The sequence below is a fragment of the Ammodytes marinus genome (assembly GCF_949987685.1).
Source record: "Ammodytes marinus genome assembly, chromosome: 15".
NCBI classification, from domain to species: domain Eukaryota; kingdom Metazoa; phylum Chordata; class Actinopteri; order Uranoscopiformes; family Ammodytidae; genus Ammodytes; species Ammodytes marinus.
In genome coordinates, this window is record NC_137219.1 from 29,065,995 (window position 1) to 29,093,056 (window position 27,062).

The window sequence follows — 27,062 nt, forward strand, 5'->3', positions numbered from 1 at the left end:
TCGTTTGAAAAGACGCGATGCATTGTGGGGCGGTTGAGTAGGAAAAGTATCCAATCGATCCATACCCAAAATCTTCCCGGAAGTTAGTACTCATCCGGGAATTTCTCGCATACCCAAACTCGCATACCCAACCGTCACATACTCAAATTGAAGTCAAAATGAGTATGAGTAGGACGTTAGTATGGCTTTCCGAACACAGCCCCATACAACCTGCACCGGCTTCTTTATAAGCTGCTGTGTTTGAGTTCTATGACGTCAATGAGAAGATGGACAAGCACACCGTGTGTAAGGTGTGTGATAGTCAAATTAAATACTTCGGAAATAGGTTTTTGTATGAGAGCTGACTTCCAAGCCATACTTTTTGGACATTGTGTTGAAATGACATAGAAAATAATAGAATAGAAATCCCTTTATTCGTCTCGCAACGGGGAAATTTACATGATTTACAAGATTAGAAAGAAAATAAAACTGAATGGGTTTAGTTTTTACATACCATATTGTGTTGAAATGCAACCTGCATTGATTATTGCATTGTTCATAGAAAGTCATATTTGTGACAAGAAAAGTTTTTTCTCTAATACAATATTAGAGAAGGTAATTCATCTGTTGATTGTCTTTAATGATCATCACAAAAGTAGGAAGTGATTAGCAAACTTAGCAGAGTCAGATGTATATATTCTTAAAAATCACTGATGGATTAAGAACTCCCTTCGAATCTGGACCCAATTTAGGAAGAATTTTGGAATGCAGAATTTTTCACTTTTCAGCCCAATTGCAGCTAATCATTTATTTATTCCCTCGACGGTGGATGGTGCATTCAAGATCTGGCATAAAAAAGGCTTAAAATGCATCGGTGATTTATTTATTAGGCCTAATTATCTATTTGCTAGTTTTTCCCAATTGACAAAACATTTTGGTATCGAAAAGACACATTTTTTCCGATTTCTGCAAATCAGGCATTTTACGCAGAAGTTAATTCCCCAATTCCCTTATAAACCGCCAGCCAATCATGTTGATTTGTTTCTTTCTGTAAACCCCACATTAAAAGGCTCAATTTCTGTGTTTTTCAACCTTATTTCAAAGTTGCATAGCCCCTCATTAGCAGCTATAAGAACCCTGTGGGAGCAGGACCTAAGTTCTGCCTTCACAGATCACATGTGGGATTCAGTCCTGGATCGGATACACTCTACCTCCATGTGCGCCCGACATGCTCTTGTGCAATTTAAAGTAGTACATCGTATCCACATATCTAAAACCAAATTAGCTCGTATGTTCCCCGATGTAGACCCGACCTGTGATAGCTGTAAGAGTGCACCGGCATCACTCTTTCACATGTACTGGTTGTGTCCCACCTTGACTGAGTTCTGGACATCAGTTTTTCAAACAATTTCTGAAGTACTTCAGCATCAAATTAAGCCGAACCCTTTCACTGCAATTTTTGGCATTGCACCAAATTCGGGCTTACCCAAAGTGAAGCTGAGAGTACTGGCCTTCACCTCACTACTTGCTCGCAGGACTATCTTACTCAAGTGGAAAGATCCTGCTCCTCCTTCCCACTCACATTGGATTAGAGACATTATGTCATGTATGAATCTGGAAAAAATTTGTTGCACTACCCAGGGATCTGAGACTAAATTTCATAAAATATGGCGCCCCTTCCTAGACTATTTTAAGAAACCGACCACATTAATTGAAGAGTAGCCCTTTTTTATTTGATTAAATTTTATTTCTTTGTGTTTTTTTTTTTTGTTTTTTTTTATATTGATTGTTTGTTTTTGTTTCTTGTGGTGTGTGTTTTGTGTTGTTGGGTGTGAGGGTGGGATGTGGGTGGGGTATGTTCGGGAGAAAAAGGGGAAAAAATTTGTACTCGCTGTGCTACAATTTTGTTGTTATTAACATTTAATAAAAAAAACCTTTGAAAGAGAAAATCACTGATGGAAATATGCATAAAAAAAAAGTTTCATCGAGATGCATCGATAATGGGTTTAGAATCTAATCGTTGACCTCTGAATCGGAATTTAATCGAATTGTGAGGTGCCAAGAGATTCCCACCCCTACTGGACATCGTCTCAGACCCAGCGATCCGAATCGCATACTCTTTCTTCTTTCTATTCTACATACTACATCTGACAATAAAAATAATCTAGTTAGGATGCAGTATTCTACAATTGGGACATACTTTTACTTGTTTATTTCATCATTACATCGCTCCTTGATCTTGCCTCTTGCTTTTATATCCGTCGCATCCCCGTTTGTTTTCATATGGAGGCTCCATCGATGTGATGTCACTTCACGTGCGCACTGGATTATGGGTCAGATTCACCCAAATAGGATGCTGTTTTCAAGACTAAAAATCTTGGTCGGATGTAGTAGGGGAGAACGGGGTAAGTAGGCACACTTTTTACTCTAGTGAGAATTGCTCATCACCTAAACATCTTTCAATAGTAATTCATGATGCACTGGGTTGTTTTGATTTTTTTGCCCTTTTTTCTTTTGCAAGCTAGCTGCCTTTTCCTGCTCTATTCTCTCCTTCTCTGGGGTGTCAGTGAGAATACAGCTTGACAATTTATTTCGTTATTGGGTTCCTTTTCTGGCTGCAGCCTTTGGATAACATGTGACAACCAACCCCCCCAAAAAAATGTGACGACCAACCCCAACTTGAATCTCTTGCTAGCATCAAGGCCAACAACCATCTGACAACTAATTAGCTTGCTAACCACAATCTAAACTATAGTTTACCCTTCACACTTTTTATGGGTAACAAGTGTTTTGTTATAAACCCATTGTGTAAAAGCCTAGAAGAAAAATACTGAGGAGCTAAATATTTTCAATTTGACATGAAAAACATAAACAGTCCTCTCACCTCAAATTCAGCAGTCTAACTCCAAGGAAGACTATGTAGGTGACCTCTGATCCCAAATCTGGATATTTAAATACCAAAATTTCACAGACAGCGCCTTCTGGTTCCGAGATATAACGATTGTGACAACCAACCCGTGTGACATAGATAGAACCCCGTTCTCCCCTAGAACATCCGGGTACTTCTAAACATCCTAAATCTGGCCACAAGAATCGGGACATCCTAAATCTTTTTTCTACATACTAAATAGTAGAACGTATGCGATTCGGAACGCAGGGTTATTGTTCTCGTCTCCCAGCTTAGACACTCCCCTTGATGACATCACGGTTCTCAAGAAAACCAGACTATTTTTTGGTTCCAGCTAAAAACCAACTTTTCAGGTTAAGAACCAGTATATTTTAGGTGTGAACAAGCTGGCCGGTTCAGCAGTAGGTTGTTGCACATAGAGGAGAGCAGCAGCTAAAAGTCCACTGAAGGATTCCAACGTATAGCTGTGAGTAGGGCTGGGCGATTTGACCTCAAATCAATATCACCATTAATTGAAAATTTTACCTCGATTACGATTAATGAACGATACGATCATTGAGTTTTTTTGCCCTCTTAGTTCACTGAAATGTTTGTACTGTAAATATGCTCAACTATTAAAGCTGGGGTAGCCTATTTGATCTACAGTGGAGGAAATAAGTATTTGAGCCCTCACTGATTTTGTAAGTTTGCCCACTTACAATGAAATGAACGGTCTATAATTTTAATGCTAGGTTTATTTCAACAGTGATAGACGGAATATCAAAAAGAAAATCACATAAAAAAAATATATAGTTTATTTTGCATTTCATTGAGTGAAATAGGTATTTGATCCCCTATCAAAACATTGCTTAGTACTTGGTGGAGAAACCCTTGTTGGCAAGTACAGAGGTCAGACAAGTCTTGTAGTTGATGACCAGGTTTGCACACACCTCAGGAGGATATTTGGACCACTCCCCTTTGCAGATCCTTTCCTAATCTTTAAGGTTTCGAGGCTGTCGCTTTAGCTTCAGTTCCCTCCACAGATCTATTGGATTAAGGTCCGGAGACTGGCTAGGCCACTCCATGACCTTAATGTGCTTCTTCTTGAGCCACTCCTTTGTTGCCTTTGCTGTATTTTTAGGGTCATTGACGTGCTGGAACACCCATCCATGACACATTTTTACGGACCTGGCTGAGAGAAAGAGGTTGTCACCTAGTATTTCATGGTACATGGCCCCATCCATATTTCCTTTGACGCAGTGAAGTCCACCTGTCCCCTTAGAATGTCAACAATCTTGTCCCTGATGTCCTTAGACAGCTCTTTGGTCTTGCCCATGATAGAGATGTTGGAGTTTGATTTATTGACTCTGTGGACAGGTGTGTTTTATACAGGAAACTAGGGCTGGGCGATATATCGAATATATTCGATATATCGCGAGATGTGCTCCAGGGGATGTATAAAATGACCCTATCGCGACCATCGAATACAAATTGGCACGTAATGTGTTTTTTTTAGCCGCCGCCGCCACCGGCAAACTCGCTGGTGTTCGCTTCTCTCGCTCTTTCCTGTGGCTCTCTGCCTCACAGACTCACATGCATTGGCAACTCACTCACTCACCCCTCCCAACCAGAGTCTCCTGGGCGCGCACCTGTGACGTAGTCTGTGCCCTGTGAGTGTTTACTTTTATCGCCATGTGAAAACAACGACGAGAGGGGGAGAAAAAAAGACGAGGGCTCTGCTCTTATGACAGCCGAACGAGCGGGTGGAGGGGCGCGAAAGACGGCGAAGGCGGCTGTCGTTCATAGCATGGACCTTTTTTGTAGACGGGCGCTTGACAGCATAAGGGGCCGCTGTACAGAGCCTGGTCCTTATGAGAGGAAAGCCAACGAGCGCCGGGGGAGTTTTTGGTCCAACGTCACACAACCACGGCATCCCATTTAATTCTCAGCCGTATTTATTTAAACCCTCTGATTGTCTTCCAGTTTTATTTTCATTAACTAAATACAGGAGAATTAAACAATAAGGCAGGTAACAGAGGGACGATGAGCCACCTGCTGTTTGCGCTTGCATGAATCTCTCTCTCGGACTAACAGGCAGAAAACGAAACTTAATTTAGACAGGGAGCAACTGCTCTTAAAGCGACAGTAACCATTATACATGTCAGAGCCTTTTATACACATAGACTACTATTATGGATCAAAACCTGTTCTGCATTTAAAGTGTGGCTGCTATCTTCAGGGGGTTAGTGGTGATAAACAATTAGTAAGTGGTTGTAATGAGTCATAATTAGTGTTCTCAGTTTACAGATTAACAGAAGATGGAAAAAACTGTTTCCAAATAAAATAATGCTGGATCCATTGTATGGGAGTGGAAGGATGTGGAATAATCAATACAATGTGCAAATTATTTGCCATGTGCAAGTTTCAAATTGTTTCAATAGAAAGCACTAAAGAATATAAACATGTTTCATGTAGCCTAATGCATTGTTAGTGCAGACACATTTTGCAGGGACTATTTAAATCATATTACTGGTGTGATGTTATGCAAAAAATAAATTAAATTGAGCATTTAGGATGTGCTCTAGAGGAGATTTGAAATATATCGAGATATATATCGTGTATCGAGATATAGTAAAAAAATATCGAGATATTGATTTTGGCCCATATCGCCCAGCCCTACAGGAAACTAGTTGAGATTAGGAATACTTAGCACAAGGACTAATCTGTGGGAGCCAGAATTCTTTATGGTTGGTAGGAGATCAAATACTTTTTTTAATGTGATTTTCTTTTTGATATTCTGTCTACCACTGTTAAAATAAACCTAGCTTTAAAATTATAGACCGCTCATTTCTTTGTAAGTGGGCAAATTTACAAAATCAGTGAGGGATCAAATACTTATTTCCTCCACTGTAAGTGTTTCCATGTGAAAATAAATTGAATCTCTACAAATATTTTCAATTTAAAGTTCATATTAAGAGAACAAAAGAGGGTCTGGACCGGGCCAAAATCATCATAATGGAAAGTTGAAGCCTCATCATAGACACAGCACAGTCTCACAGCTAGGGCACATTCACAGTGTGAATGTGCCCTAGCTGTGAGACTGTGCTGTGTCTATGATGAGGCTCCAACATCAGGAGGCCTGTGGAGCTGATAAGCAGAAGGTTACCTGACTCATCACCTGTCCTTCACATACCAGGGTCTGATGGTGGACCTCTCCTCTCCCAGCACTGGAGCCAAGGCCTTCACCAACACAGGCAGCACTGTTTAAAGGAGAGGACAGTGTACTCAGATAGGCATGGTATGATATTTTGATTGTATGCTCATAACCTGTTTGTGTAAAACATAAAGAATATTCTGAACATTATTAACACATGTGTATGATAACTTAACACAATAAATAACTGAATTTGTCTAATACATTATTTATTCTAAATGAAGGCAGCCCTTTAAGTGAGCAGCTCAACAAGGTTTTTAGAGACATGCTCACTTTCTACACATTTCTCTTATAAAGGTTAGATGCAGGAATATTCTGAACATTAATAAACATGTTAACAACCTGTGTGGGGCTAATACCTTAGAATGGTGCAATGGAAAATAATAGTGCATTTGAAACCTTTTGAAGATTGAGTAGTATGGAGACAGTAAGCTTGTTAGGCTCTGTGGCATTGTTTGCACTTTGCACCATACACAATAGTGAATTCAGTGAACAGCAACAGCCTAAACTCTGCCTTGTAAGGTCACCTTGAGTGTTATGAAAGGCGCCTAAAATAAAATGCAATATAATAACTATAATCATTGATTCAATCTCCCTGTTTGCTTTTAGAATAAAAACAGTTCAGAGATTAGCATAATTGTGTTAGCGATATAATAATAATAATAATAATAATAATAATAATAATAATAATAATAATAATAATAATAATAATAATAATAATAATAATAATAATATCGGGCTACATCACACATGGGCAAAATGCGGCCAGACCATCTCAATCTGGCCCTCAACGCTCTCTAAAAGAAATGTAAAACAAAGTAAAAAAAATAAAATAAAAAGGAGCCAACACATTCATTAATCTCGAGGCTATAATGAGTCTGCATTGCTATTTAGCTTGATTCCAACAGTGAGCACTGTCTACATTTGGATTAGACAATAGTCCTAAAGTTGACTCTTGGTCACTCAAATCATTACAACTATGGCACAAACCTCTTTTCCAAGGAAAGAGAAGAAAAGGCATTCAACAAAGCTGCTTTACAGAATATTTTCATCAGTCAACAAATCATTTGACAATCAAAGAAGCAGCAAGATAAGTTAGTGGCTGTCACACAAGCTTGCGAAATACAGCAAGCCTTTCTCTGTCAGCAAATTGTTGAAAGAGTGAAAGTTGGGAGGCAGCAAGCGTACAGTGCCCAACAAAGGTCAGTTATAAAACATCAGACTGGCACAGTAACTCGGGTGTGGAAGAACTGTGTGCTACGTCTTTAATGTTTCAATTCATATGCCCAATGCCCCCTCCACTAAGTCTGTTTGACCCTCGAGAAAAAAATGTTGCCCCTCTGCTACATTATTTAACTTACAATATGTGGTTCATGTTGGCATAATAACAATGCCTACCATCAGTCTTTAACCTAGACATCTATGATTTCACTGTTTGACACAGCGGAGTGTCCATATCATAGGCTAGGCGTTGCCCAATCATCAAAATATATCTCGACGTGATGGGAAATGAGGGTCACTCACCGCTAATTGATCTCTCGAGTATAAATAAAGAATGAACGAAGTCAGGCTCCACCAATGATGCACACACTGGCAGGTAGCCTGTATCAGTCCATTGCTATTTGGTATGGAGCAGAGCATGATATGGCTTTTAGGTTGAGTTTGGAGGCGTTTCACGTTGAAAGGCAGCATGATGAGAAAGAACATGATGTTCAGTGTGTGGCGGCTGTTACCTAAAGACGAGTTGTAGACTACTGTCTGCGTTGTGTCCAAAGCGTGTTGCAGAAGAAAAGCAGCCACTCGCCATCAACAGTGTGCGCGTTCACTCAATGGACCTATTCACTCTCTAAATTACCGGCACTGTTTTGACCTCTACGCCAGCTGTATACGTAAGAGGGAAGGATTCTGGGTAACGTTGTTCTAGAGGAAACAACTACGTTCATATTTGCATCAGACTCGCACCATACTGTGATATAGATAATTACCTTTACGTTGCCCATCAATATTCTCCTAGTGGATGCATTCATAGATATAGGCCTACATAGATGTATCTATGGGATGCATTACACTGTCTCCGTTTTCTATCTTAGAACTACACTTCGGCACACAACGATGACGTCTATCACGGACGTCACACACGCGTAAATCCATGGATTTAATCAATTGAATAGAAATATTGTTTTTAGAAATTAAGAAATGAATAAGAAATCGCCGTATTCTAAAATAAATGTATATATCCAATATATCCACAATTATTAGAACGCCTGACATCTGAAAACATTGTTTTGCCTCCAAAACATGATTTTATTTCATAATGTTCATGAAATATGCAGATGGTTGTTCTGAGCACAACACATCAGATGAATTGAGTCATCTGATCTGAGGGGATATGATCTCACCTTGTGTTTTATCCACTTTTAACTTTAATTTTCGCTAAGTCCACCTTTTGCAGCAATCACAGCAGCACATCTCTCTGGCATAAAGTACATTTTTCCTGACAACTTCAACACTAATGCTATCCCATGCCTTCTACAACTCAAGCCTAAGGGTTTCCTTTGAATGTACAATTGATCTGTCCAGTTTATTTTCCAACTCATCCCAAATGAGCTCGACAGGGTTACCGGCAATAGTTATATATAGTTAAAGAATGTTTAGGGTCATTGTCCTCTATACATCTGGGTCCATTCAGACGACTCACAGATGGTACTCTGTGCCTCACCAGAATGTTGTGGTATACTTTCACTAAGTCACATGTTCCTGAGGTTGAAATGGCCCCCCACACCATAATACTATGCCTCCATGTTTAACTGTTGGCAAGAGACACTCATTTTTATATCTCTCCCACTTCCATTCCTGTTGCCAAAATGTTCAAACCTGGACTTATCAGTCTACAACACTTTAAAGCAATCTTCCTTTGTCCATTTCTTGTGTTCTTTACACATTTCACTCTGTTTCACATTTCAATAATGGTTTCTTTGCTGCTGTTCTACTAGTCCTTCTTCTCCCAGTCTCTGACACAGTTCTTAAAGACACTTAACACCATTAGTCATTGTGGTGTTGATTTCATCACACAGTTCTCTTGAGGTCTTTCTTCGGAACTGATTCATTTAGAGATGCCTCATTTGTCCATCCGAAAGTTTATTTTTTTACTTCTCTCCTTTGGGTTCTGATGTTAATGGGTGGCATCATGGTGGTCTCAAGTCTACTCAACAGTGCTTGAGTGAAATAGGCCTCATGCCTTTGTAAGGAAAATTACCTAAATCTCTTAACGATGGCTCTATTCTGTTTTAGAGCATAATGATGACTTTGTTGATCTTTCATTATTTTATGGGTATTTTAATTGCAAATTCAACAAAAACAACTGAAATGCCAAGTGTTCTAATAATTTTGGCCACCACTGTATATATACAGTACATTATTATTAGTATAAATGATTGGCTATATTTGGATTTTTTTTCTCTCCTTATAAATACAGGCAAGTCATTAAGAACAAGTTCTTATTTACAATGGCAGCCTGACAAACAACAAAAGCCACATAAAACCGATAAAATACATTAGGCTTAAAATAGAATTTATACACATAAAATACAATTGCAATTTGAAATGATTCATCCTGTGTTTTGTCCCCAGTCTCTGACCTCAAAGTATCAGGATTTCTCAATAAGAAGAAAACTCAGCAAGCCAATTAAAGCACTGAAATCAGTCTATGGCTGTTTCAGATTACTGAGGCCATATTTGGAAAATATATAAATAAATAATATAAAATATATATAAATAAAAAAAATTATATTAAAAATGACTCGTCAAAACCTTGACAAGAAATGCTAATTTAGGGGTAAAAATGCAAAAACCTGGAACATTTTGAAGGTGCACTCACACTAGGCAAGTTCACCTGTTCCGTGCTGCAGGAAGCCATTGTTTACAATTATTGTGGGGAAGAAGGGTTGCGCATGGACTACATCAGCCAGCTCAGGTTGCGTATCCGTGCGTGTGCGTGTCATCTCATTAGCATCTGTACTTTGGCCACGGCACACCTCTCCCAAGTGTGCCGTGGCCAAGGGGCTGTTCCGTGCTGGAATACGGATGTCGTGGTCACACTAGCCAAACGTTCTAGACTTTAGTACGCAAATGAGCTCGGGCACGGGGCCGCGGCCCTAGTGTGAGTGAGCCCTGAAATAGATTTTACTATCAGTATAAGCTAATGCCAGATCAAATGTGATAATCATTATTTTAAATGTATTCCTATTAACACCTAACCTAGTGGCAAACAGATAAGCAGAGAAAAAAGCTAACCTTGGATTTACGTTTCAGTTTTGCACTCACATGCACAAAGTAACCTGCAGGATTTTATGCAGTCCTTGTGCATTTAGTTAGTGTTCAGTATTTTGAAGTGGGGTTGCATGGGGTACTTACAGTTGTGCTCATAAATTTACATACCCTGGGAGAATTTATGATTTCTTGGCCATTCTTCAGAGAATATGAATGATAACACAAAAGCCTTTCTGCCACTCATGGTTAATGGTTGGGTGAAGCTATTTATTGGCAAAAAACTGTGTTTACTCTTTTTAAATTAAAATGACAAAAGAAAGTACCCAAATGACCCCGGTCAAAAGTTTACATACCCCAGTTGTTAATACCGTGTATTGCCCCCTTTAACATCAATGACAGTTTGAAGTCTTTTGTGGTAGTTGTGGATGAGGTTCTTTATTTTCTCAGATGGCAAAGCTGCCCATTCTTATTGACAAAAGGCCTCCAGTTCCTGTAAGTTCTTGGCCTGTCTCGCATGAACTGCACGTTTGAGATCTCCCCAGAGTGGCTCAATGATATTGAGGTCAGGAGATTGAGATGGCCACTCCAGAACCTTCACTTTGTTCTGCTGTAGCCAACGGCAGGTCAACTTGTCCTTGTGTTTTGGATCATTGTCCTGTTGGAATGTCCAAAAACGTCCCATGCGCAGCTTCCGGGCCGATGAGTGCAAATTTTCCTCCAGTATTTTCTGATAACATGCTGCATTCATCTTGCCATCAATTTTGGCCAAGTTTCCTGTGCCTTAATAGCTCACACATCCCCAAAACATCAGTGATCCACCTCCATGTTTCAAAATAGGAATGGTGTTCCTTTCAAAGGCCTTGTTGACTCCTCTCCAAATGTAATGTTTATGGTTGTGGCCAAAAAGTTCAATTCTGGTCTCATTACTCCATATTACTTTGTTCCAGAAGTTGAGGCTTGTCTCTGTGCTGTTTGGCGTAATGTAAGCGGGATACATTGTGACATTTGCGCAGAAATGGCTTTCTTCTGGGGACTCCACCATGCAGCCCATTTTTCTTCAAGTGCCTCCTTATTGTGCATCTTGAAACAGCCACACCACAATTTTTCAGAGAGTCCTGTATTTCAGCTGAAGTTATTTGTGGAATTTTCTTTGCATCTCAAACAATTTTCCTGGCAGTTGTGGCTCAAATCTTTGCTGGTCTAACTGACCGTGGTTTGGTTTCAACAGAATCGCTCATTTTCCACTTCTTAATCAGCGTTTGAACACTGCCGATTGGCATTCTCAATTCCTTGGATATCTTTTTATACTCCTTTCCTGTCTTATGCAGTTCAATTACCTTTTCTCTCTCAGATCCTTTGACAGTTCTTTTGCTTTCCCCATGACTCAGAGTCCAGAAACGTCTGTGCAGCACTGGATGAAAGATGCAATGGTCTGTCAGAAGCCCAGAAACTCACTGACCTTTTATACACACACACTAATTACAAACAAACTGTTTGTGTCAACTTTTGTGCATGTCATCAGGTCAAAGTCACTGGGGTATATAAACTTTTGATCAGGGTCATTTGGGTACTTTCTTTTGTCATTTTAATTTAAAAAGAGTAAACAGTTGTTTGCCAATAAATAGCTTCACCCAACCATTAACCATGAGTGGCAGAAAGGCTTTTGAGTTATCATTCATATTCTCTGAGGAATGGCCAAGAAATCATAAATTGGATAGGGGGCCAACAAAGAAAACTTATTTCACCAAATATATAAATGCTTACCTAAAAAATACATATCCGTTCAATTGTACACTAAATGTAGGATTTTTTCACTGCTCATTTGGGGACTGATACACGGCACACACAGGAGTTGGTAAAGTAATACCTGTAAAAGGGCTTACTGAGAGTGATAACAGTGCAAGGCTCACTTCCCCTACAGCAACTTCTCCCACACACTCCTTATAGTGACTGTGCTGACTGCCATCTGTATAAGGTAACACATAACTATGCATAAGTAACCCATACAACCACACTTAAAAAAATACTGAACTATCCCTTTAACCTTCTTAACCCCGTTACAATCAATTGTTTGGCAGTGTGAAGTAGATGTGGTGAAGGAAATACTCTGCCCTACACAAGACAAAGTGACAAATGAAAGTGTATATCAAAATAACAGACACTAGAATTTATCAAAGTTTGTATTGCCATGTTATGGAAATGAATGTTGTTTAATAAACCTTTCAAATAAGCGTGAACCTAATATGTACTGTTGACAGTTGCTGGCAGTATGGTTACACAAAGTACAACACTGACAATAAATAAAGACAGAACCCATTCAAACAATAACAAAAATGCTCAGGCCAGACGTGCAGGCATACAGAATGTTCTTAAGATTCTGTAAGACCCAAAAGTCTTGCAGAAACTTAAGAATATAAATCTATATGCACCATCCATTGCGTACTGGTCCGTTTTCCTTGTGGCCCAAAATGAATTGCAAAATGTTCTTATGTCAAGCAGCATTAACAAACATGTCTGTGAATCCCAACAGCAGGAGGTTGTCTCATACACAGTAACAGTACTGCAGAGCTTCAGTCATATTCACTGTCTTTGTTTGTCTTCTGCCCCGCAAACGCTCGTCGGTTTCTCTGAACCTGCAGCTGGAAACATACAAAGAGATGATTTGACTTATATACAGGACAACATGATTATCATTGAGTAAGGTTTCTAAAAATGCATTTGGTTTATTCATGTGTTAAAGGGGAAGTCAGTGATTCTGGAGAACGCTTGTCAAAATCAGTGAATAACTCTTCATGATCCGCTACCTGTCTGTAGTGGGAGTGCGCTAAAATCTGGTCTTAACCCTTAGGGGTGTTAGCGGAGGGATACGACGCTAGACGAAGAAGAGTGACAGGGGGCGGGAGTTGGGCGGGAGTCACTCTATGCGAGAGACAAGGCAGGCAGCTAGCGAACGAATGAGTGAGTGAGTGACAGACACACGGAGGAAGATTGAGAGATACTTAGAATATTTGAGTAATATTGAAGCAAACTTTGAATGTGAGTCAAGCTATTAGCTTGTTTTTTACATGAAGGAGGAGGACAGTTCATCCTCAGAGTCAAAGAGTGACTATTTACATGAAGTGGCCATTGTTGTCTGACTGAAGCACTGTCAACGTAATTATTTTTTTTGACGATGCTGTTGGAGTGACAGTGTGCAGTGAGAAAGACCGGCAGACAGATAGACAGAGGCCCTTATTTCATAATTTTGCTTTTTGACTTCGAAGTTATCATAACTAGCCTAGCGATTAGCTGTGTTAAGACTGACTGCCGCTGTCGGGGCCGTTGGGCTCGCGAGCCGAATAGCTGATCGGACCAGCTGTTTGAGACGGAGATGAAAACAAAAGTGAAACTGAAGGTGGAGCACTTAAATAGTTAAATGAATAAATATTGTAACCAAACACAATAATGTGTTGTGTTATCTTCTTTAGTAGCCTACAGTAGCACATGTCGACCCCACTCCTGGAAATAAATGAAGACATTTTCCAAACTTTAAAAAAAAAAAAAAAAAAAAAAAAAAACGTGTTTTGTTTATTAATTTTTCCTAAACGGTTATGATTTACTAACCGTCTACACGTTTACACGTGTACACCCCTAGTCCAATATGTTCATATAATATGTCAAAATTAAAAGGATATATATATTAGGTCAAATAGGTGAGTTAGTGCTGATTAAAATGATACCAAACGTTAAGGGTTAAAGGAATAGTTCAACATTCTTATTTTTAGCGATTTGCCTTAATGTAAATAAATGTGCGCGTGCGTGCCTGTAAACATTTAACCCCTACTCTGGTCTTTTTGGTAGCGCTCCTTGGCTGCTCTGACAGTGTGTGTATGTCTGTGTGTGTGTGTGTATCTGTGCGCGCACCTATGCGGCATGCAGACAGCACTGTGTAAACAATTGACCAAACATGGAAGACAACGGGCAGCAGCGTTAGGCCAAGCAGACGCTGAACTGTGGCAGAAAACTAACGCAACCTCTGCTCTATGGGGATAGTTAGGATTCAGGGACAGATAGAAGTGCTGTTTAAAACTTCAGCCGCTAAAGTCCTGTTGCAACAATACATGTCTATCAACACCTGACAGACAGCACAGAGAAAAGTCAGATGAATGGTTGAGTGAAGGGCCACGCAAGTTTCAGTAAGCTTACAGAAGTGCCACACTGCTACTGTCTTTGCACTTTGGAGAAATGCATTAATTTACAAGAACATTTTAAAATGATCCAGGCTACATTCAACCAAGCTATATTTTTATATTCTCAATATGTTTATGTTTGAAATTGAGAAATACAGGTTTGAAAACTATCAATAATCTCTAATTTTCTTTGAAAATCAAGAAAGTAGAATCATAATACCATTTATTTATTATATCGCAATTGCATCTCGCAATATTGGCCACTATAATCGCAATTTCATTATTTATCCAAATCGTGCAGCACTATTTCAATTCTTCCATTTCTAGATTCATATAATGCTATTTAATGAGGCTCGTCTGTGACTTTGGGAACATCACACAAGTGAACAGTAATGATCGCCTACAGCCTCACATTTCAGCCTGACAGAAATCTGCTCAGCATCACAGATGTTACAAAACTCCCTTTAATAAAAGACACTGTGCAAGTGCAACCTAAATAATTACTTCTGAATATAGAGCAAGTGTGTGAGAATATTGATCAGATAAATAATCGATCGAAAACATCCCTATGGAGATTTCTATGGAGTCATTTTGCTTCAAACTTTACAAGGACGCGCTGTGATATGCTTTGTGCAGTCGGAGATGCAGCATTAAGTGACACAAACCCGTACCAGCAACTAGGTTAGTCTGGCTGATTCTGTTGCCGCAGAACGGACTCTGAGTTGCTCTGAACCTGCTTCCGGAAACGGCCCCCTGGTTGTGATTAAAGCATGCTGCCCTCTTTACCTTGGCTCCATCCAGCAGGTGGGGCTCTTTCTGCAGAGCGTTGTTCAGCCCTTCCTCTGTGCTGAAGCCGATCCAGCAGAAGCCTCTATGGAAGCCTGTCTCTTTATCCTGGAGCACACCATCACAACACACAACACAACTCAATCACAATGGATTCATCTGTAAGGAAACTATTGCTGCATTCCATTAGTAGTTGCACTTCCCCTCGTTCCCTTACCCTCAGCCCTTGGTATGACGTAGCAGCATACGTTGCACGGAGGGAACTTGGAGCACGGAGGGAGAGTGGGCGGGGGAGGAGCGAGGGATTTAAATGGAACCCACTTGCCCTTGTAGTCGCAATGGACCGTCAGTTACATGCAGGTGAAACTCGAAAAATTAGAATATTTTTTATTGTTTTTTATTATTCTTTCGGACTATTCCACCAATACACAATTTTCTCTTTCATATCTTCATACATCTTACTTTGTGTTGTCCGAACGGTGACGGAAGACGCCAAAATATCTTCAATATCATGCAAAAGTTCCTTTATTTCAGTAATTCCACTTAAAAAAGGTGAAACTAATATATTATATAGCCTCATTGCATGCGAAGTGAGATATTTCAAGCCTTTATTTTTTTATAATTTTGATGATTATGGTTTACAGCTTATGAAAACACCAAATTCAAATTCTCATAAAATTAGAATATTACATGAAATCAATACAAAAAGCATTTTCAATACAGAAATGTCGGCCCTCTATAAAGAATAATCATGCCTATGTACTCAGTACTAGGTTTTGGCCCCTTTTGCATGAATTCCTGCCTCAATGCGGCGTGGCATGGATGCTATCAGCCTGTGGCACTGCTGAGGTGTTATGGAAGCCCAGGTTGCTTTGATAGTGGCCTTCAGCTCGTCTGTATTGTTGGGTCTGGTGTGTATCATCTGCCTCTTGACAGTACTCCCTAGATTATCTATGGGTTTCAGGTCAGGAGAGTTGTCTGGCCAATCAAGCACAGTAATACCATGGTCAGTCAACCAGTTACTAGTGGTTTTGGCACTGTGGACAGGTGTCAAGTCTTGCTGGAAAAAGGAAATCAGCATATTCATAAAGCTAATCAACAGACATGACGTGCACTAAAATCTCCTCCACAAGCTTTATGGAGATGACGATTTCCTTTTCCAGCAAGATTTGGCACCTGTCCTATGTGCCAGAAACCACTAGTAACTGGTTGACTGACCATGGTATTGCTGTACTTGATTGGCCAGACAACTATCCTGACCTGAACTTCATAGAGAATCTATGGGCTATTGTCAAGAGGCAGATGATACACACCAGACCCAACAATACTGACGAGCTTAAGGTCACTATCAAAGCAGCCTGGGCTTCCATAACACCTCAGTAGTGCCACAGACTGATCGTCACCATGCCATGCTGCATTAATGCAATAATTCATGCAAAATAAGAACCCAGACCAAGTATATAGTGTAGTGTATAGTGTAAGTACATTTCTGTGTTATAAATATTTGTTTTGATTGGCCTTATGAAATATTCTAATATTTTGAGATGCTCGATTTCTGATTTGCATGAGCTGTAAGCCGGAATCCTGTAAATTTAAACAAAAAAATGCCTGAAATATATCACTATATGTCTAATATATCTAGAATATATGGAACTTTCACTTTTTAAATTAAATTTGATTTAAAAAAAAGAGCTTTTCCATGATATTCTAATAATATGAGTTTCACCTGTAAGTAGTTCTGAATGCAAATAATACAGAATTATAACATTCTGCTAAGGTAGCTTATATTGCAGAAAGCCATTTCCATAGCATAACAAACATTGAATTTCAACACAGTAACTCAGATTATCAAGATATTGTTACTTACACATGTAAATTGTTTGCTCCGACTTATTTTCTTATTTAGGCCTGTTAGTTTCAACCAAAAACATTTGTTTTAAATAGTCCTATAATTGGCAGCCATCGGTGTTATAGCAGCAATGTGTAAACTGCAATACATTCACTGGATTGTTCTTATGGAAATAGGATAGCCTAATTGAGGCGTTTTGGAATATATTCATATATACATATTTGTCCTGCGGGTGGCCGCGATGTCCCTAAAAGCATACAGTCTACCGGAAAATAAAAGGAGAAGAAGAAGACGAACTGCAATGCACTGTGGGTGATATCCACCTCGGAGTGACCATGGATGTTCACTCGACCACTCAGCCCTCCGAGGGTCTATCTCACGAAGTTCACTTCAGTTTCCAGACAATTGGAACGACACTTAAGATGGCGGTGGGGATTCCCCCGAGGGCAAGTGAACGAGGGCATGTTGAACGGGTATTGGAACGCAGGGTATTTCTTCATCAGGAGTGTTATTATTAGTCCCTGGTAGAAAACGCTCCTTTAAAAGACATTTAGAATGCATTCATTTATACTGTTGCTGCATAGTAGTGATGGCCAGATGAAGCTTTTTGAAGCCTTGAAGCCTTAAAGCCAAATGGTTCACAAAAAGGTTCATTTCTCGAGGCTTCATTTGAACCGATTTGAACACAATTACAACCCCCCCTGCTGGTCAAACAGTGTTGAATAGCCAGATAATTCTATCAATTTGTAATACACTCAATACTGTCCTGCAACAGTGCAGCCATGGGAATGAGTGACTGACAAGTAAATAAATCAAGACACCTTAATAAATGCATTTAGCCTGTTGTTCATGTATTAATTCATATAAATACAACTTGTATTTTGTTTGGTGTATTATTATGGGTATGAAACATGATAAAACATATACATCTAATAAATCTATCAATAAATATTTTTTGTCAAACTTTGAATTACTCATAATGACAGGAATACTTATTTTCAAACTGTCGCAGTGTTATAAAAAGGTAAGGGGCAGTAAATGTGCTTGTGAAACTTAAGGATTTGATTTGATTTTTATTGAGAAACAATTTGTTCAGACAATTTCCCCTTTTGGAAACAACTTCTCCTGCTTTGGGGAACACTCTTTCACATGGTACAGCGGAGGCAGGGGTGCACAATAAAGTCACAGCAAGTTGATACAACATCCACATCACTCCCAAAACAATAAATCGCCAACACTAATGCCTCATTTCCACCGAGTAGAGCGGGTCGGGTCAGAGCGGGACAGCTCACTTTTAAGAATCTCGGTGTTGTTTCCACCGCCGACCCTACCTTTACTGGTAGGGCGGGGTTTATGACCCTACCTTTACGGGTAGGGCGGGGTTTCGGCTGGACTGCGATAGCCGCCGCCAGAATGTGGGTCAAACTATCGGGCTGTGGAACAGCTGTGGTCAAGCCAGCGGTCTCTCGTTTTTGCTTGGTCAAACCAGCCGCTTCTTTATTTATTCCCCCCGTGTTGTTGTGAGCACAGAAACGGCTCGGTGCAACTGATACAGTGAGCGAACAGTGCTGGCTGCGGCAGCTACGTGACATCGTAGCAGTGGGACACAGTGTAGCCAACTGGTTCATTTAATGACGAGGAAAAACACCACACAATAAACAGTGCTGTGCTCACATTTTCGCCAACACACAAGACTCTCTTCACTCTAGCCGAGGTGACTACACACGGCGGAAATGATTCTTTCTACCAACTGTGGTCAAACCAGCGGTCTCTCGTTTGGTCAAACCAGCCGCTTTCCCCCGTGTTGTTGTGAGCACACAGACGGCTCTTCGCTCTAGCCGAGGTGACTACACACGGCGGAAATGATTATTTCTACCAACTGTGGTCAAACCAGCTGTCTCTCGTTTTTGCTTGGTCAAACCAGCCGCTTCTTTATTTATTCGCCCCGTGTTGTTGTGAACGTGTATTTACTAGCCTACTATCTATGGCGAAAACACACAGAAACGGCTCGGTGCAACTCATGAGCGAACAGCGCTGGCTGCGGCAGCTACGTGACTAGCAGTGGGACACAGTGTAACCAACTGATTAATGTATTGACGAGGAAAAACACCACACAATAAACAGTGCTGTGCTCACATTTTCGACAAAACACAAGACTCTCTTCACTCTTGCCGAGATGACTACACATGGCGGAAATGATTCTTTCGACCAATCAAATGACGGGGGTGTGTCGCTCCGCATTTTCGGACCGCTTTCAGGCGGCTAGTACCCCTACGGAGGAGTACTGAGATTGGGAGCGGCTCAGAGCGGATAGGTGCGCTTAAACCGTACCCTACCCAACTTTTGGCAAATGAAAAGCCAAACTATCCGGACCGGACCGCTCCGATCCGACCCGCTCTACTCGGTGGAAATGAGGCATAACCCGCAAAGTGCGAGTGGATCCACAATACCCGAAGCACTTCTTGAACAAACGAGGCTTCGAACGTCATCAGTCACGTGATTCGCCCTAAACGATACAAGCATCGATACGCGCTTCGCCAAAAAGTTCCGGTGTTGCACCGAAAGCTGTGACCTGTCAGAATGTGTGACCCTAGAGGGCGCTGTTCTTATTGATTAACCCAGTAGTGAAATATAGGCTATGTAAAAACGTTGGTCCATTGCACAAATCGTAGAAGTTTCTCAACATTGGCACTGAAATGGTCAGATTGTTTTTTTGTTTTTTTAAAGGTGAATAACCAACCTAGTTACCCATCACAGTGAAATGTGTAGGCTATTCTTTTCCCACTGCGCAATCATTTTAAATTGGAAGCAAACAACTTAGCAATCTCTCAATTGCAGGGCTGTTTTTGTGAAACTATGTTTTCAGCTGTGGACCAACATAAGTATTAAAACATTTCACTGTGAGACTGGGTTGTTATATGCCTACAGTCTATTGAAATCAGTTAAGAAATAAGAACAGCGCCCTCTAGGGTCACACATTCTGACAGGTCACAGCTTTCGGTGCAACACCGGGATTACTCGACACACGCTCCGAAGCCTCGGCACATTACGACCCATCACTACTGCATAGTACACAAAATAAACAAAAGCAGCGTTGCCTCAGACCATTTCAAATAGGACATTACATTTGGATATAAAACAATATGTGAATGGAATGTCATATAACAAGTCAAATCGGTCGTACAGTAAGGCTGTCACTGATAAAGCTATGAAATCAACCAATCACAATACAAGTAGAAAAAGAGACTGCGTCATTGTAACAGTGAGATAACTTACAAATGGTAGAAGACACTTCTTCACTGGGCCGAACTGTCCGAAGTGCTTCTTCATCTCCTCTGAAACACGAGAGCACTGTAGTGAGCATATAGTGTAGTAGTGCGGTGCTGTGTGTAAGCTAACCAAGCTATCGATGTGTCAGCGGGTGACTACAGACGCTTGTTTCGCTGCCACTAAATATGAATGATAATGTGAACAATTCAATGGACTTACTGCCGGCTATAGTCCATGGTATTTTAGACACGAAGACCTCGAAAACCTTCTTCGATGGAGCCGCCATGTTCGCCCTTACTGTGACCTCTGACCGCTGACGTCAAATCACGTGATGCAAACCTCTCTTCTTCTTCTTCTTCTTCTTTTTGGGTTTTTTTTTGGCGGACGGCAACCAGCTTCAGGTCGCATTACCGCCACCTACTATGTTGGAGTGTGAACCGGAGTTAACTACCCCTCTAACTAAATTCTCCCCATCAATCCTGTCACCCTCAAATATTTAAATAATTTCCCTCCCCCCTCTTCAAATAAACTTTTTAAACTAAACTCCCCAATTCCCATTTCCCTTAGTTCCCCTTTTAATGTTTCCCGTACTTCCCTGCAATCCATAATGACGTGCCTGACTGACTCCTGCTTGTTCCTGACTTGCTTGCCCGCTGAGATCATTCCTCACCTCCTCCCATGTTAACCCAGTAATATCTAGGTGCTGAACTGCTGCTTTGACAATGATTTGTATCCTCTCTGTCTTGGATTTTACCTCCATTGTAGCATTGACTACCCCTGCTATGAACGTAACTAGCTTTTTTAAGTCAACAACCACCCTCCCCTCCTTTCCTTGCTCTGTTTCATTTGCAGCCCTATCCTGATTACCTTCCCTGCTTCTCTCCTGGTGTTCTGTACTGCTTCTCTCAGCCATTCCTTCTCTCTGCCTCACCACCTTCACTGCTTCTGCGTATGTGATTTTATTTTTAACTCTAATTTGTAGTAGCCTATCTCCATCTCTCTCTTCATAACTTCACATCCACTAAATGCTACACTATGATTTCCCCCACAGCTACAACATTTTGGCTGCTCCTGATTACACTGGTCATATTCATGATCCCCCCCACAATTAGCACACCTCCTCCTCCCTTTACATGCTGTGGCTATGTGGCCAAATTTTTGACATTTGTAGCACCTCATTGGCTTTGGGACGTACTCTCTAATATTGTAGCTCACATAACCTAAAGTTACATTCTTTGGTAGAGTTTCTTCTTCAAAATCTAGCACGACACCCTCACTGTCTTTCCTCTCCCCGTCTCGAGTAATCAGGATTCGACGGGCCGCTTTCAAAGTTCCTCCTCTAAGATTTGACTTGATTTCTTCCATAGAGACTCCCACTGGCACCCCCCAAATCACTCCTTTACTCCACTTACTCCCTCCTTCAACACGGCTTGAATCCACTACTTTAACCTTACCTATCTCTTTCACCCTACCAGCTCGTAGTAATTGTTCCTCAGTTTTACATATTATCATTAAATTTCCATCCCTTAAAACTTTTGCAATATGTATGTCTCCAATCTGGTTTTTTAATATGGTTGTGAGTTTTACTGGACTCATTGAGGCAACTCCTCCTCCCTCTCTAAACCTCAATATAACTTTAAACTCCACTGGCATAGGCCTTTCTCTTTGGGGTCTCTCCTCCATTTCTCTCTCCTGGCCTCCAGTACTCTTTACTTTTTTTGAGCTAGTCCCAGCAGAATTTTCTCCTCTTTTAACCTTCTTAATTACGTTAACTTGGACTGTCTCCATGCTATCGCTATCAGACTCTCCTATATCCGTATCTCCCCACTCCGGTCCATTCACAACATAGTTATGCCTATCCGCCACCACTTTCTTCAATTCACTGGTTTTCTTCATCCTTTTAAGTCCTTCACGTATCCACCTACGCCTTTCAAACATCCCTTTATACCAGGATGATCTATGACACTTGTACTTCTTTGATCCCTTTGCAAAGCGACGAGGTTCCAGTTTCTCTGGTCGGTCTTCCCTCCATTGCTCAGCGCTCGTGCCAATCACCTCTGCAAACCTCTCTTTTTGAGAGGCACCTATTTGCAGACCCATGGGGAAAGTGGAGCTCCACCGGAAGCTCATTTCATTGGTCAGAATTGTAACCTACTCTGAATTGTTTTCTTCTTTTTGTTTTACTGCCGGAGTTCACCTAGCGGTGAATAATAACAAGACACAGTTTCCACCGGTTGTGGTGCTAGTAGACAGTAAAATAAGTCAATTTGTTAAGGGTCCCTAGTGGCCAGGACGGTGGTAAAAAGTAGATGTTGAGGTAGAAGATGAATGAAGCAACGAAGCTTTGTGTACATCTTCCGAAATCCGTCTCTTTAATTCACAATTATCACAAGTAGCCTATGTCAATCACATACAAATATAAACTCTTGTAAATAAAACACAAAAAGTGCCACCACATTAAAATAAACAGCTCATTTTAAAAGTGGGGTGAAAGACAGACACATAAGGTGACAGTTTCCATTCTAGATCCTGATTGATTTACCAGATCCCTTGTCCTCTAGTGATCACAGTTTTAATTATTATATAATTTCTATATTCATATTAAGCTATTGAACGATCGATGCTCGTCTGTGACTTCGTGATCACGCAAGTGAACAGTATAACGATTGCGTGCAGCTGCAGAATTACATTTCAACCATGCATAGCCTAAATAGCCTATGTTCAGTGGCACAGACGTTAAACAAACTCCTGTTAATAAATAAACAAATAATGAGATACATACAATAGGTTTATTAATCTGAATGTAGAGCATGTTCACGATGTGTAAGGTGGCCGCATATGAACGGCACGAGGGCTGAGAACTACGCTACTGATCAGATAAATGATCGGTCAAACGTAAAATCATCAGGAAATGATAAAAACATCCCGATGGAGATTTCTATGGAGTGATTTTCTTCAAACTGTAGGGTCGCGTTGTGGCAGTGACTCTTTCTTCAGTCGGAGCTGCAGCGTAAAGTGAAAACAAGGGTTACAATTCTGACCAATGAAATGAGTTCGGGGCGTGGCTTCCGGTGGAGCTCCTTTTCTCCATGGGTCTGCAACATGGACATATAAAGAAATGGACACCGTATTGAAACATGGCGCCCATTCATTCCTATGAAAGCTGCTCATAGGCGCAGAGAAGCAACAAGGAAGTATAATCCGGAAATTCCATGCGGCCCAAAGCATTACGTAGCATGGACGTAGCGGCATTATGGACCTATCAAGAAAGAGGGCGGCAAGCGTAGCGGACTGGAGGCGGGTGTCTCGTTCTGTAGCATCTAGCCTGGTGAAAACAAACTGAAAGCCGTTAAAAGCCGTTGGGCTAATAAAACGCTTGAGGTGGCGTTTTGAAATGAGAAAACTTACATTTTAATAGTATATGGTCTAAAGATAAGTATGAGCCTATGATTGATATCCAGAAAAAATGTGCAGAGACACAATCTTGTTCGCTGCTTGTACTGTGTGGACAGGGACATCTGCCTACGGGCCGCATGAAAATAAGCTCCACCCCTTACCATGCAATACCAATGGGTTGGCCACATGTCCATGCTGGCTGCTCGGAGAAGGCAGCATCCTGGGGGCCTGGGGCCTCATTTATAAAGCTTTGCGTGGGATTCACGTGGAAGCTGGCGTACGGAAGAAATGTAGGATGTACGTGCGAACAAAAATATTCGGATTTATAAAACAGTGCGCACTCACGTCCTACGCCTGTTTCCCTTTATAAATCACAATCTACTCTAAATGTGGCGCAGCCTTTGCGGGCTTCACGTACCGCCCATATTTACCCATACATAGTCATCGACACGCCCGAATTAATATCATTTACTGAGTGCATGAAGGCGGTAGTGGCAATCGCCGACTGAAAGGGAAATGGAAAAATAAACTCCACACGGTGTGGATCACTGCGGTCACCCCGAAGTACCCGTTGGAGAAGTGGCGAACAGGGAAAATATAGTTTGCTGGCAGTGTGAGCGTAAAGGCGATAGAGTGCAGCCTGTGGCGATCTCTGTGAACGCTGTGGCCGAAATAAAAAGAAGTGATCCGACATAAAAGTGGACGCAAACAAGTGCATATCCTCACACAACAGTGTTTGTGCCACGAGCGGGGGGCACTGAGACCCCCCATGAGATACAGATTCGGAGAATTCATCCCGGGGCAGTGACGGGCGGCGGAGGGTTAATAATAAACTTCACAGTCCCTTTCAAAACACAATTGCGACGTGCTTAAACACAAAGAAAAACACATAGATAAAACGGACTAAAAGCCGTGAAAAAAATCACAGTAGCCTATGTGATGTACAGTAGGCTTATCATTAGTGTATGAAAAGGTGCACTCCTGTCTGCCTGACTGAGGCATCGAGAACAGCGTCAGTGTAAAAGTAATAGGCTGTATTCCACCTCAATATTATCAGAATTAATTCCACAACATGCAGATAGGTTATTCTTTAATAACTGCAGAGCTTATTCGAACGTTGCTATTTTGTTTTTATTTGCACTCATATGTCTCCGTTTGTAGGCTATTTAAGATCCTAATTCGTTTTGTTTTTGTTGGTATCACTCCATGGAAAAATCCGTGGAGGCATTTGTTCATTAGTTGTAAGAATGGCTTCATCCGTTTTGCAAAGGAACTCCCAATATATGATAGACCTACATGGCTTATAATAGGCCTATCTGGATACATTTTACACAAACACATTCGTTCTCGCACTTCATACATGTGCCGACGGAGTCGCCGTTTCTCCTTTCTCCACTTTCTGTGCGTACGCATGGGTCAGAGTTTGCGTGGAGGACCGCACATCTCCCGTCAAGTTTGGTTTTTATAAATCCCAATATTTGCTTAGAAATTGGCGTGCGCCCTCTTCTGGGCGTACGCAACGTTTATAAATGAGGCCCCTGGGGCCTATCCGAAAAGTCCAATCTCCTAACCTATAAGCCTCCTTTCCTATACCTTAACCCCTAAACGTCATCGGGGTTAAGGAGAGATGAAAGGTGCTTCCTATCGAACATAGGAAAGGACAGCGCTGTTTCAAATGAATTCGACTCCACTTTTCCTAACCGACGTCATTGCGCGACGGCGAGTATTGCTGACGTGAGTCACTAGCGTGAAACTACACTATAGCAGAATAGAGAATAGCCTATTCTCCGAAAATTGACTACAACAAGCGCTCGTTTGATCCATGCATTCTTTTCATATTGATTTTAATCAGGTTGTCGCCAACAGAGTGAGAATCACTCCCTTATATCCCAATTCACAAGTGGAATAAAAAGAGGCTACACTTGTGTTGATGTTGAAATGAACTGCCCCCAGTAACTTCATTAAATGTGAAGTTGGTATTTTATTTTCTTATGGTGCAAATTATGTGCTACGAAAATAACTATTATGATGTTGGTCTTTTATGAGTTCTTTATTATCTTTAGCCTGTGTGTGTGTGTGTGTGTGGGGGGGGGGGGGGGGTATTTTGTTTTAGCCGAGTTAAATCTTCCTCTCTTCTCCTCTCCTCTCTTCTGTTTTACCTCTCGTTCGTATTCGTGTAGAGTCGGTAAACTCCGGCGGTGGCCTGTTGCTTTAAATCTTGCCGCCGTAAAGGATTATGGGATACCACTATCTCCGTTCCTTTAGCATAGGTTGGTCAGGAGTAACCTATGCTAAAGGAGGGTTATAGGATGAATCGAGGCTCCTTTCCTATGCCTTTCCTAAGCATTTTGGTTATTCGGATCACCTATCCGCCGAGCACTTCCGGGTCATCTCGATAGGAAAGGAAATTTCCTATGCAAAAAAAAGTTTTCGGATAGGGCCCGGGTCTGCAAATAGGTACTCTTGCTCTCTTTGGGCGGTCGGCAGACAACTTTTTGATGCTTTACCGCCATCAACTGGTATGGAGTGTGGATTAAATAACCATCTCCCTAAAAAATGTAAATAAAATAAATTATTAATAACCTATATATTTCCAAACAAATGAGTTGCCCTACGAAAATTAAATAGAATTTGATAACACTAAGGCCTATTGGAATTCTTTTGAAAAATATCTTTTAAATCAAAATGTACTTTTTATTTTCTAAAAATGTTCCCTCATCTGTCTTCTGTCTTCCTCATACCTCTCGCAATGCATTATGACATATTCTATTGTCTCTTCTTGCCCACAGTAGTCACATCTTCTGCTTGTATCATATTTGCCTATTTTATAAAAAAAAATAAGTGTGCTGTTCATTGCAGCAGCCCTCTGGACTAACCCTCCAACTGCAGTGTGCCCATGTTACTGTACAATTATCAAGCATATTAAAGGTTCAGTAAGCGGAATGGTCAGTTTAGCTAACTTCCTGTCAGTGACTGCAGTTAGCAGTCCCCTCCCTCGTCCCCACGTCACAACATTAATGCATTGCGGTCTTCAAGCAGCGAGTTATCTAGCATCATCTCAGATCCATAAGTGTTATAAAACATGATAAAAACCATCAAAACAGACATTGGGAAGGAGTTTTACCTGCTCCGCCATTGTAGGCGCAAACACATTCACCCATCAGTAGCTCTGCATGTGCAATAGAGCTGTTAAGCGGAAGTGCCTTACTCCCGGGACATGGGACCTCTCGGCTCGAAAAATTA

At 41.0% G+C, this 27,062-nt stretch overlaps 3 protein-coding genes across 6 annotated transcripts in view; all 3 read right to left on the bottom strand.

Annotated features, from left to right (window-relative positions):
• adck1 (aarF domain containing kinase 1) overlaps positions 1-7,924 on the bottom strand; it is a 120,433-nt gene extending 112,509 nt beyond the window's left edge. Inside the window, exons 1-2 of one of the 2 annotated variants that reach the window (XM_080042926.1) lie at positions 7,814-7,924; positions 6,060-6,126 (exon numbers count right to left, since the gene is read on the bottom strand). The gene's annotated coding sequence lies outside the window, so the exon portion shown is untranslated. Of the gene's footprint in view, positions 1-6,032; positions 6,127-7,813 lie in introns of both variants that reach the window. The other variant, XM_080042925.1, reaches the window with a different exon arrangement.
• Positions 7,925-12,525: 4,601 nt separating this feature from the next.
• Positions 12,526-20,764, bottom strand: slirp (SRA stem-loop interacting RNA binding protein). The gene is made up of 4 exons (XM_080043014.1): positions 20,643-20,764; positions 20,430-20,488; positions 15,305-15,412; positions 12,526-12,988 (listed from the first exon to the last, which is right to left on the bottom strand). Exons 1-4 carry the CDS (start codon positions 20,707-20,709, stop codon positions 12,920-12,922), a joined length of 303 nt encoding a protein of 100 aa, XP_079899140.1. The 5' UTR covers positions 20,710-20,764; the 3' UTR covers positions 12,526-12,919.
• A 4,212-nt stretch (positions 20,765-24,976) lies between these two features.
• The window catches only part of ldah (lipid droplet associated hydrolase), an 82,396-nt gene continuing 80,310 nt past the window's right edge, over positions 24,977-27,062 (bottom strand). Inside the window, exon 7 of one of the 3 annotated variants that reach the window (XM_080042676.1) lies at positions 24,977-25,357. The gene's annotated coding sequence lies outside the window, so the exon portion shown is untranslated. The remainder of the gene's footprint in view (positions 25,358-27,062) is intronic. The other 2 variants (XM_080042677.1, XM_080042674.1) reach the window with 2 other exon arrangements.

What these genes read in the sequence shown, in the direction of transcription:
- slirp (XM_080043014.1), bottom strand. Translation starts at nt 20,709, where the DNA reads ATGGCGGCTCCATCGAAGAAGGTTTTCGAGGTCTTCGTGTCTAAAATA. An exon ending in ACCATGGACTATAGCCGGCA is followed by an intron (nt 20,489 to 20,642) that starts GTAAGTCCATTG and finishes CTCGTGTTTCAG; the next exon opens with AGGAGATGAAGAAGCACTTC. An exon ending in AGAAGTGTCTTCTACCATTT is followed by an intron (nt 15,413 to 20,429) that starts GTAAGTTATCTC and finishes GGTGTGCTCCAG; the next exon opens with GATAAAGAGACAGGCTTCCA.